The 13,207-nt window shown below is 37.5% G+C and overlaps 1 protein-coding gene across 2 annotated transcripts in view; it reads right to left on the bottom strand.

Annotated features, from left to right (window-relative positions):
- Positions 1–12,974, bottom strand: part of fibcd1a (fibrinogen C domain containing 1a) — a 137,901-nt gene extending 124,927 nt beyond the window's left edge. The window contains exons 1-2 of one of the 2 annotated variants that reach the window (XM_089119801.1): positions 12,353–12,974; positions 1,056–1,175 (exon numbers count right to left, since the gene is read on the bottom strand). In XM_089119801.1, the coding sequence (XP_088975927.1) occupies positions 1,056–1,175; positions 12,353–12,424 (192 nt within the window). In that variant the 5' untranslated portion in view covers positions 12,425–12,974. The remainder of the gene's footprint in view (positions 1–1,055; positions 1,176–12,352) is intronic. The other variant, XM_089119802.1, reaches the window with a different exon arrangement.
- Between the last annotated feature and the right edge of the window lie 233 nt (positions 12,975–13,207).

Here is a 13,207-nt window from a genome sequence, read left to right as displayed (position 1 = left end):
TCAACTTTGCCAGTCCGACTGGACCAGAACATATCAGATTGGTAAGGTTTATTTCATTGACAACATAATTACTGATTATAATGACTTATACTGTCTTTTTACGCACCGCGATAGGGGGGTGGGAACACTATGTAAATAGAGCCCGACCGATAAAGGATTTTGAAGGCCTATACCGATACAAATATTTTTCTAGTTTTAAAATCCGATATTCCGATATATCGGCCGATATTTGTTTATTTTTTTATTTCAGAAAGGTGCAACAAAACATTAACAGATTTCCCTACCATTAGTTATTTGTAGTTATTTATGAGTTTTAACTAAAATAATGATGATGCATTTTAAAAAGAAACTTGTTTCTTTTTTTGTCACAACAAAACAGACTGATTATAGTGGCATTAGCTAACTTTGTGGTTAGCTAGTCTATGATAACCCAATAATTTAGCAATGGTTTGGCAATGGACAATATTTTCAATATAACAGACCAAGGAGAGATGATACGTCTCATTACCATAACTGTCACGCGCTATCAAAGAAATACTTCAGTCACATTGTCAAAAGTTAAAAGGACAGTCAGTCAACTAGGTAACAACATAACGTAACTATTACTAGCTAATTCCGCTTCACTTTCTGCTTTTTTAACAGCAGCAAAACTGGACATGATAGTCACAAATTTTATCAAGCTTATTTGAGCTAAGAGAACTGATGGGTATGTACTTTTAATTGTTATTCAAGCAATGTATGTATCGTGACCAACTTAACGAGTGTAGAGTGCCCTCTGGTGGACAAACTATACAACTCCAACACTCATGACAGGGTTCAAGCGTGTTTCGTCCGTTTTTATTTTATTTTTTAAATATTAATTTATCGCCATTATAACTGCCGATACCGATAGTTTGGAAAATGCCTAATATCGGCCTGCCGATATATCGGCCTGGCTCTAAAACTAATATCTGCATTTGTGATCGTAGAAACGACATACAAGCGCTACTCTATACTGCTCAAACTCGCGTTTGAATAGTCAGTAGCAAATTCTTAAAATATAAAAACATACTTACAGGCTGTGTCTGAGAGTCAGAAGCGCCAGAATATACTTGCAAAGATGGAATTGCCCCACTTTTTAGAATCACCCTTTGTGCACAGCTGGCCTTGTACTCTCCCAGGTTCTGGAAACAGTCCTACGAAAAATGTGCAGCACACAGTCGAGTATTTTGGTTGTACTGTCCTGGAACAGTGTGGTAAATAAAGCTTAACCACTGTTTTCTAAATGTGTCCTCTTTCGAAAGGCCAATTAGTAGTAGTTTGGCTTTCACAACCAAAAGTAAGTAGTTTGGCTTTCACAACCAAAAAAAAAAACAGTGTCTCCACGACATGGCAGCGGCGGTGGCAAAAATAATACAGCGGGAATAAAATTTATGGGGGCATGTTTGAACGAAGCGGTTTAGGAAGGCGTAGCTGAGCCTTAACTTTTACAAAAATTATCTCTTTGGGTTTGAGACTTTGAGCTCTGAAACTCTTCAGATCTTATACATTCGCAAACAGTTATATAACACACTAAAGAAAAGGGAAAACAAGAAATCGCATCATATGACCCCTTTAATGGCCAAAAAAACGCACAATAACAACAATGCAATATTTACAATATTCCTTCAATATAAAATATATATTTCGTCTAGACCTAGACTAGGACATATTCCAGGTAGTGTAGCTCTAGATCCAGTGAGATCAGCCAATCTGGTGAGGGAAATATGGGCGCCAGAGGTTGAAAAATGCACAAGGCTTCCGGGATTCACTGAGCTCAGAACAGCTGAGTCCTGTTTAATCTCCATCTCTCCTTTTTAAAACCCACTCAGCTTCAAAATGGCCACCAAAGCGACGGGAATCGGAAAAGCTGAGGTATCCTGTCTTATATCATTACTGCTCTGTGGCACTTAGTCTTAAAAGACTGGTGATCTCTCACATTAACTGCACGTCCCCTCGAGTGACTAAACACCATTCAGTTTGTAAATCACACCAATTGACAAGCAGAAAACAAAATCTTCCCGTCCCGCACACTGCTGAATACCTATGGGTGACAATTATATACATAAATCAACTGAAAAGACAAATGCACACTGATTTCCTGACAGTAGTGATCGAAGAAGACCAGTCATGATAATGGCCAATGTAACTTCATTAACACACAGACCTACATACATTTCACTTACGACTGCAACCCATAATGTCATTATGATTTCATTTGCTGATAATAGAAAGAAAACTAGTTTAACCACTGCAGGAATCCATCAGCAGAACTGTCAGTGACAACTTTGCCCCGAGACTAAAGCATGAATAGGAAGGCATCAACAGAAATGTAAATAGCAAAAGTAGGACTTGCAGTAATGGTCTCCAAGAGGAGACACTGCGGTAAGACGTTGAGTCAAAATGATAACTTAACGCCTGTGTGAAGTGATCGAATATACATTAAAAATTTAGTAAAATACACAAACACACACACACACTGCTGACCAGAAAATAAAATTGATGTTTGAATTTAAATAAGCAAATGTGTAAGAGTCTATGATTGGATCATTATGTTTCTAGCATGTTATACTGTATGTTGGGGAACAGTTCTTCAGACCCTAATTGATGGAGTGTGTAGCTTTTTATTTCTTTAAACCAACCATGTAGGATGACACATGGCCATATTTCAGGATGACAAGTCGAGATTCGTCAGGGTCAAATTGTGAAAGTCCAGAGTTCAGAATTGGGATGTGCTGGAGAAAACTTTACAAGTGCTTGACTCTTGCATTGTCAATCCAAGATCTTGAACATATGTATATGAAGAGTTCAGATGCAAAAGCCTCTAAATGCCATTTGAAATTTTCTTCTTTAATGATGATTTTTATCAAACTTGTATATTTATGTTCAGTAATTTCACTTAAATAACAATTAATAGGTAATTATCATTGCCATTTAAGTGAAATTACTGAACTTAAATATACAAGTTTGATAAAAATCATCATTAAAGAAGAAAATTTCAAATTGCATTTAGAGGCTTTTGCATCTGAACTCTTCATATATAGTCACTTGACCTACTACAGTCTTTTATTGACATTGATGAACATGTCAGCCTTGCTGGATAAATTCTCTTGAAAATGTTTCAGAAAGCTCAACACTAAAGGTCTCGGATGAATTTACCTGAAACATCCTGATAAAGGCGACAGATGCACATCCGCTGTGTGAAATCCTTGCAGGCCATGTACAGGATGTTGACTAAATGAATGTGCAGCTTTATCGCTTTATCTTTTGTCTGTGTTATCACTGTGTGTTATTGCTGCACAAAAGTGCAAGAGTGGAAGGCAGGCCACTCAAGGGTCAATTTGAACAGCAGCAAAAAATTGCGTGCTCTGACCTTCCCATACATTGAATAAATCTCTGCCAGGTATTGTCACATCCAAATCCCTCACACTGCCAGATTCAATCCACCTAGATCATAATCTGTCCACCCCAATTGGCTCCAACAGGAGATTCTGTCTCAGAAAAACACAATCCACCACATTCAAAAACAGCTTTTATTCCCCCGGCAAAAAACAAAGAACTGACCGCCTTAAGCAGTTGTGCTTATTATGATTATCTTCCCTCTAATACATTGGACTAATAGGCTTTGTGGCTATAATTTTCACACTCCCCTGCTCATAATAATACAGCAAATGTCACTCGCTTAGCATTTATAACAGCATACGGCTGTTTATTGGATTGGAAAATGTGTGAAGTTATTCCATGTAATGTTTAGTTGTATTTGTCTTATAGTGCATCATATTAACTTATTCAACATGTTGTGCTGTTTTATGGCTTTTGACTTCATAAGATCCACTCGTTAGAATGCTGTTATGCTGTGAATGCAGAATTTAAATGGCTAAGCAACATGTGCACTGAATTACTATTTGCAAAATATGAAATCAATTCATTATTTAAAAAAAAAAATCCGCTAAAATAATTTAAATATGGTTGTTAATATATTTTTAAAAATTATATTAAAAAATAAATACAATTTATTTTTAAATAAAAATAAAATGTTTGTTGATATATTAAAAAATAAAATACAAATTATAAAAAATATGTCCCATAGTAAAGGTACTTTGGCATGGGCTATACTATAGTACTGAATAACTACTATACTCATTTTAAGGGTGAATAACTACTATACTGACTTTTTCGTTCGTAAAAGTTTGTAATTCACGATTTGAGAGATTTTATTGCAGGATAACAATACAGTATATATCGCCATCACCTTCTTACAGTGCGTTCACACCAGACACGAATAGCTCGTCAAATTCGCGGCTAACGCATCTGGTTATACGCGTGAACACTTTTAATCCATTTGCGCGTCAAAAGCGAAATTGATGCGTGTAAAAACAAAAGTTTGAAGCGAAATTTACGCACGTCACGCACGTCAGAATCAAAATCCGTTGGTGGCCATCTTTTTTATGTTGATCAAGCATTCATCCAGAGAGTCACCACTCTGTATTTGCTCTGGAGAGCTAGGGGACAATCGCCGCCGTATTTGTGTCCACCGGACCCTTCAGAGGTGAACCGTTGGCCGTGTTTCACCATTTGAATGCACAAATAGCACTAACTAAATCATTCGCGCTTAACGCTCAATTCGCTCAATTCGCTCAATTCGCTCAATTCACGCGTCAAGGCGTTTTTGCATCTACGCCTCATTCGCACCGCAGGAATTTTTTACGCATGTAACGCGTCTTTCCATTGACTTAACATTGAAATCATCCGCGTCCGGTGTGAACGCACCTTTAGAGTCAGCTTTCTGTGTGTGCACTTTGGCAGTATGAACACTAATTATACTGAAGTGTCAATAGTGCTATTTATTTACATAACTGCGGTATACACGATTTAGCACAATCTCTAACAATAGACATTTTATACCCTGGTAGCGATATATGCCGTCATACCGCCCAGCCCAAACTCATTTACTATAGTATTCTATGGTACCTTGGTTTACCATAGTATTTTCTTGTTAGTTATAATTACATATATATAATAATGCATTGGCACACATGCTCCAGATAAGTTGAGCTATGGTCCTTGTTGGAGATCCAGGTCTGCCTTCTGTACCCGTTTCCCTTTTCTTCCCATAAATTCTCCGTCGCCTCTGTCAATAAAAATAGCACAATCCCCCAAAAATAAAAGCTGTAAAAACTGCTGACTCTCAAACACAACTGGTCAAGCAGCATCAGTTATACCGTGCTGCAAAATAATATTGCCTCGAAGTAAAATCTTGTTCTGCTCTCGCTTGCACGTACCTGCTTACACTAATCCACCCTAAATATTCTCTCAAACTCATTAAGAACAAATTACGCCCTCAAAATTTGTGCCCAACACAATTTGCAACAAGATGTGAACAGCATGTTTTTACCCTGAAATACAAAGTGTGAAAAGGTGGTGCAACTGTTCAATGAATTCAATAGAGTGTCTTATGTGTTATTCAGGTCGACTAAAGACTGATTCAAGTCTTTTTAAGCAATCTCAAAGCGGAGAAGAAATGTCAAACGCAAGATAAATACCAAAAGGTGTGTCTATAGTCCAGAATTAAATAAAGATGGCTTTTGCAAAATGTCAACAGATCTGACCCAGAGCAAATGAGATTGTTTACTTTTACACCATGGCCTTAAATATCATTCCTTATTGTTGAAGGTGAGAGGAAAGAGACACATTGGGGATCATTCGAAATAGGGGTTAAACCAGATAACGTTCGCTCCATCACACTGAAAAAAAAAAACATCCATGACAGTTTGATATACAGACGCCATCTAGGAAAGCCATTGATGGCCTATAATTATACAACTACTCTTAGAGCGAGCCCCTCGCCTGTGGGACTCCATATATCAGAATTCATACGCGCCCAAATAGCCCCACAATCCTGTGATGGATATCCAACACAGATAACAGCAGAGAAGGGAAAGCCATATATCTGTAGAGACTTTATAGCTTTCACATCCATCCACTGTCAATGTGCTACAACCAAGGCCAGAAGACTTTATTATGCATACAGGAAGGCTTGACGAGGGATGAGGTACGGCTGGAAGGATAGGGTTGAAATTCTGATCGCATTCCAGGCCACAATAAACACTGAAACACCAGAAAGATGGAAAGTGGATGGGTATTAAAAGGGCATTTTAGAATTCAAGCCACAGTTGATTGATTTAAACCCATTTTTTTCCCCCTGGATCAAACATAAAAGGCCATGTGTTATTGTGAGGGAAGATAACCAGCTTTAAGCAGGGTTTTTTTTCCTTAATACGAGCTGAAAACGCACACGGGAAATGGAAAGCGTTTTAAGCTACGTCTACATTAATACGAAAACATATGAAAAACATTTGTTTTGGCCTTTCAATTACACTAAGACTGCATTTATGTCCTGCGAAAACAGAGCCGCTATCCAAAGTGTATAATTTAAAACATGCTGTTTCAGTGTTGTACTGTGGATAGAGGCATTCGAAAATGATAATGCATATAGATATTTATGATTACACAGAGATTTGCCAGCTATGTGCTATTCAAATACACAGTGTTGACAAAGATTAAGTTATTAATGTTACTTTGTACAATTTTCACATTACATTACAATAAAAAAAGACAGAAAATGTACTTGTAATTACTATCCTGTGTGAAAACATGAGAGCAATTGCATTTTAGGAATGCATGAAATGGCGATTGAGTGAGAAGCGGGATATTTCGCTAATAAAATTATTGCGGCAAAAGAATGGTGTGAGCTTCATTCTGTGAGCTTTTATTACGTTTTACACATGTGATTCAAGCAAGGGCGTAACCATGTCTTAAACTTTGAAGGGGGGAGGGAAATTAAATAATTAAATAATTTAAAGGTCTAATTATAGCGAATATAGTTGTGAAGTAATCCATTTAAACTTTTTGCAAATAATATTAATAATAATAATATTTTGCATAATAATATTTTTAAATTTATTTAAATATAATGCATAATAATATTTTTAAATTTATTTAAAAATATGCACTTATTCTTAGTATGTCTAATATGTCACATTCAGTTATGAATGACATCAATTAAATGGTGAAATTAGCCTACAGTAAAAAGTTGAGTATAGTTTGCATCACTGTATCTTACTGTAAATGTTTAGCTTGCGTCTTACCACACACGCACTCTTTCACTGCAAAAACTAAAAGCGTTGAATCTCACACTCATCTACAGTGAACATTAAGCCCCGCCTTCTTTGATCTGATTGGCCATCATTGTGAAACTGACAAGCACGTCTACAATAACGCGTATAGATTTGAAAATGGAGTTTTCATTTCGAAACGTTCTCCATCCACAATACATTGTAAAAAATATTTTCATGATTTGTAATCACCACATTTTTAATTTTGTCAAATCAACTTAAATAATTCATGTAGCTCAGATAACATAATATTTTGAGTTTCTGATGCTTAAATCAATCTCCTTCATTGTATTAACTCAATTTTTACAGTTCAATGAACTTAAAATTTTAAGGCAACCAGGTTACTTCATTTTTTAAGTTAAACCAACAATATTTTTTTTACAGTGTATAGTGTTTTCATGCATTTTCCAAAAGTTTCTCATCCACACAAACGTCGGGAAATGCTAAATTCACCCTAGAGCGCATGAGTAAACCCTCACAAAAGCTCACTGAGATGATACAGACAGAACAAGACATAATCAAGTTATCACACAATTCTTCTGGCAGGATCATTTTATTTAACAAAATATCACTGATGTGTCCAGATCGCACTTAGTCACCATATGTTTGGTCTATTTGGCCATATGCAATTAATGAGGGAGACTTGTCCTCTTACTGCCTATGGTGGTTACGGTCCTGGATTTAAGTATTTTCCAACATTTCATTGCGGATGAGAAACTTTTGGACGGTTCAACTTTTTTTAATTAATGTGGACATAGTTTTAAAGGTCTGTTCTCACACCAAGGACAATTACAACACACTATCACTTTAAAAATCTTTCTAAATTTAAAAGAATAGAAGAGTCCAGACCACAGCTATAACGATGATGGTGAATCACTTTCACAACAATTTCTTTTCCAGCTGATGAATGATAAAAACCTTGACAGCCAATCAGATTCCAACCTGCTTTAAAGAGCTACAACACTTAAAGCGGCAGACGACAATATCAGCAGCGCATGCTTTGTTAGTGTAGACACTAACATAGTAATCATCATAGTTATCTATCTTACTATGACAAGCCTTTAGAGTTGTTGCAGCTGTACTGGGGCATACTTATTAAGCTAGGGGACACACTAGGTATCCAGCGTTTTATCCCGTACACACACATAATGGCTATGTTCAGTCAAGCGGTAACAGCTTTCATTACAGAACAGCAGGCTTCCAGGTTTTTGGAGGAATGTTTAATTGGCAGCGCCTTGTTTGACAAGCATCCCGAAGAAATGAATTTCAGCCCACATGGACTTGCCATCCCCATTGTGTCCAGCACAAAATTGGTAAACATCTCTCACATTGTCTTTGTTTGGCCGTGTCGAATTGCTGTGTGCCCGGTGGGAGATTGCAGGACAGACTTCCCAGATTCTCTAAAGATTAACTCCAGAGATAAAGTATCTGGGTTTCCTCCACATCTACACTTCATCCTGATGAAAAGCTACCCAGACTGTCAGCAAGTCTGTTCAATTTGCAAATCCTAATAGCTACTACAACTTAAGCAGCTTGACACATTTGAGAGGGAAAGAATTGATAAAACTCTATTTAACTTTAGGTGGCCGCTATCATCCTGTGCTGGGATGAAGTCTGCAAGTTACTGTATAATGGCCACTGCACATTTTTTCAGCTGTACAGGATGGCAAATGTTTCCTACAGTCTTGGAAATCGTCAATGCCTCCAGCCCCTTATAGCTAAATGGCCTTTAAGTCCAAAGACTGCCAAGCAAATCAATTACCTGGTCTGAAGAACAATTCACGGATGTTTTAGCATGCAGTTTCCGGGTTAAAAATACAGTGCAGACGGTTCACTCAAAAATGGATATTCTGTCATTCTTTACTCATCTCCACGCCGTTCCAAACCAGAGCGAGGAGGAAAGGACAGGTTTGGCGGGATGTTCACAGTATTCGCTCTCATTTAATGACAGTGAATGGTGACCAGGGACTGTCAAGCTCCAAATATGACAAGATGGAAACATAAAAATTCATAAAATCTTTATGAAAAACAGTAGTCCACCAAACTGTGCACTTTAAGTCATCTGAAGACATAAGATAAATTCTCTCTAATCCATTTCAAACCTCATTTGTGTAATGTGAATATGTGTATATTCAAATTTGGCATATTGCAATCAGGTCAAAGACACGTGAAAATCTAAATATTTGACAAATCTTGGAATATATGGTGTGGACGTACACTCAAAAAAGGTTTTTTTTTTGTTTTTTTTTTGCAATGCCATACAGTAGAAAATAAAAAATAAAGAACCTTTACTTTTAAAGGGATAGTTCACTTTGAAATTAATTTTTGGCATGTTTTAGCTTAACTTAAGGGAATCCAAGATTTAGGTTTCTTTGTTTCCGCAGTATTTTCAATTTTGATATTTTTAGGTCAAACCGTTCGTGTCTATCATTCATATAATGGAGGTCTATGGTCACCACCTCAAAGAGCATGCACAGAGAAGTCCAGATTACAAATGATTTAATGACTCGTAAATGTAAGTACACATTGATGGCCTAAGACACGAAATGAGCAGTTTGTGTGAGAAAACGAACAGCATTTATATCGTTTTTACCTCGTTACCACAGCCACAAAGTACCCTTACCCTCAGATCACTTAGACGTGGTAAAAACGATATAATACTGTTCGTTTTCTCACACAAACTGCTCATTTCGTGTCTTAGGCCATACATGTGTACAGGTACTTACATTTACGAGTCATTAAATAACGTTTAATCTGGACTTCTCTGTGCATGCTCTTTGAGGTGGTGACCATAGACCTCCATTATATGACTGAAAATATCAAAATTAAAACTACTGCAGAAACAAAGACACCTCCATCTTGGATACCCTTGAGGTAAGCTAAAACATACCAAAAATTAATTTCAAAGTGAATTATCCCTTCAAGAGTGCACCTTCGTATTAAAATTATAGTTATCATTATAGTTATCGGCCTTAGTGTGAATGGCCTTTTTTATAATTAGTGTGGGCTATTTTTATGGCCCTTTTGGTGACCATTCACTTTCATTGCATGCAAAACAGCAATTTCAACTTCTAAATAAGAAAGAAAATCATTTTGGTTTGGAAAGACATGAAGGTCAGTAAATAACAACAGGAAATGAGTTCACTGCAGTTGTTTTTTTCCCAGCATGTGTGATCGTGTGTGTGTGTGTCTGGGGGGGTAGACTTTAGCAAGGGAGGGTCGACAGTGAAAAAAAATCCACAGCATTTGAGGAACAAGTAGCTAATGAGTCCATCCGAACATACAATAATGGTACTGTGACATGTGTGGCCTTTACATGACACACACACACAGCATACATCACATTGCTAAAGGAAATGCAAAACATGCAAATCCTTACATTACCTGTACGCCTGTCTAACAAGACCCTTAAGCCTATTTATAACTCACTTTTACGGCTGCGCAACGGGCCAGGGGTTTCACCTACAGTACTCAACTGGGGGAAAAAAAAAAAAAAAAATCAAGGCACAAAGAACAGCATGAGAAATTACAAATCGTGTCCATCAAAGTCTGAACGCGCCAGCACAGCAGGTGAACAGTTTTATTCGTCCCATGAGATCCCACCCCTCCCCTCTCACTCCCGCTCCCAAACGAATATTTTATTAATAAACATCAGTCAGAAATGGATGGCGGATGAATTCGCGTTGATTAATTAACAACCCTTAAAATAACTTGCACAGCACTAAAGCAAACAAGCCCAGGCAGTTTGACAAACTGGCACGACACTTTTGGTTGTGCAGCGTGATAAAATGACTCAGTTAGACAAGACAGGCATTATTAAAACAAGCGGCTCGTGTAGATGTTGATGCTTCAAAAGCAGGGCTTGACATATTCCTGAAAGGGCATTGTATTATGCACACTTCTCACCCCTGCTGAGAGAAGGTTGCCACGTGAGGATGATAGCAGTAATAAACAGCTGTTACAACCGTGATCCCACCCTTAAACCTCTATAATCAGGATTGCTATAAACAGCGTGTTATGCACATTTCCCCCTAAATGCTCACAGCAGATTACAGTTGCTGTGAAATGCAGGCAACAGCGAGAGAGCTTTGGAAAGGACAGAGAGAGAGAGAGATAAAGAAATCAAAGATGCAACACCCCTTTGCATGCCGATCTGTGATGTGCTCTCTCTCTCTCTCTCTCTCTGCAGTGAATGCATGAACTTCCACCAGTTATGAGTGAAATGTTCTGGCACACATGCAGTCGCTCATACATGGAGGAGCTGAGCTTAATCCCGGAGTTCTGTGTGAGCTGCATAATAGAAACAAATGTATTACCCCTCGTGTGAGGAGGGCATGGAGAGAGGTATCGTCTGACACTCGCATTATATCACTCTGAATGCTTGAGAGATAAAGGGGCTTATTCTTTACAGCCAATAAACTTATATTAAGCCCATTAATCTGTCAATATTTAGGGTTTATCAGCATCCACCGGCAATTAACAGAAGCGGTCAAGTGTTGGTTACAAAATTTACCAAGCCTTGTCAATGGATTTTTAGTGATTCTTAGTAAATGCATCTACTTTTGTACATTTTATACAAAAGTACAGACAGCAGTAGTACAGACCACTTGGTTCTCTAGATATCAATATATATATATATATATATATATATATATCAATATATATATATATATATATATATCAGTACTTTACATGTTGGCCTATATATATATATATATATATATATATATATATATATACATGCATACAGGCAATTATAAATGAGGTGCACACACTAAAAATCCTTCAATAATATATAATCATGTATTATTTAAAGTCATACTTTTTAAATCTCTTTCAAGGCAACACCATCTGATCCAAAAAACAATTAGCTACTTAGACACAGAATAGTCAAGACGACAAATAGCCTAGTAATATTTCTCAAATCATACGTGTTTAAACAAATAGTTTATTCTACAATGTATTTGGGGTTTGTTAAGAGTGGCTTGCTCTCGACTAATGATCCCCTTTTTTTCTTTTCTTTTTTTTTCTTTTTTTTTTTGTCGGGGATTTTTTGGGGGGTTGGAATATAAAAAAACCCGAAATGTGACGTGCATTTGATCATATTCATAATTTGCGACACAGGTCTAATAGCTTTTCATGATGCGCGTGACACATACCTGCGATTTATGCTGCTGACCATCCTCGAGTTCTGAAACACTGTTCATGATTTTCCATCGATCATTTACCATTCTCTGGAATCCTTACCATCCGAGAGTTGTTTTCATGGGCATGAGGAGAGAACGGGACTGTCAGTATTAAATTCCAGCATCCAAGAAAGAGAAAAATGAAACAGCACAACAGTCTCAGGGAACTAAAACTACTTCACAAAACGATCCGCACAAACCTACTGAAAACCGGGGCACAGAGCTAGGGATCCACACTCATTTTGTAAAAGAAAAATATACGTACTTCAAGGGACTTGACCCTCACCCCAAAAAGAAACAAAAGAAGAAAATGCAGTCCGAAGGCAGATGCGATCTCCTCAACGCTCTCGCGAAGGTGTGACGGTTTGCGGATGATGCGTTCCGTTAGTTGGCAGGTATTCCTCCTCAGATATGAAACTTTCCCTACCCAGTCAGTGAGAAACAAAGAAACGCGGGTTTAGATAATAAAACAAAAGTTATGTAAAATAACTGTATGTTAAGCATCCGTTTGGTTTGGTTCATTCCTGTGGTGTGTGATAACACGCTCCTGAGATCAGCCCCCCCTTTCTTGTGCTTACACCGCGTCTGCTAGCGATGTCCGATCCGTGAACGAATCGTTCTTCTGAGTCGGATCTTTTCGATGAATCATTTAAACCGGTTCACTAAACCGGTCTCACGCACTAGACTAAACGACTCGAATATGAATCGGTTCGAGTGGATCTCGAGTGAACAACTCTGGAGAGCATCGAGGATTTGATTGATGGGGCGAATAACAGAACATTTACAACAAAAACATACTCATGGCCGTTAGATTTAAATGAATAAACA

The sequence above is a fragment of the Pimephales promelas genome, chromosome 14 (assembly GCF_988280905.1).
Source record: "Pimephales promelas chromosome 14, fPimPro1.hap1.1, whole genome shotgun sequence".
NCBI classification, from domain to species: domain Eukaryota; kingdom Metazoa; phylum Chordata; class Actinopteri; order Cypriniformes; family Leuciscidae; genus Pimephales; species Pimephales promelas.
This window is presented reverse-complemented; position numbering and strand designations above follow the sequence as displayed.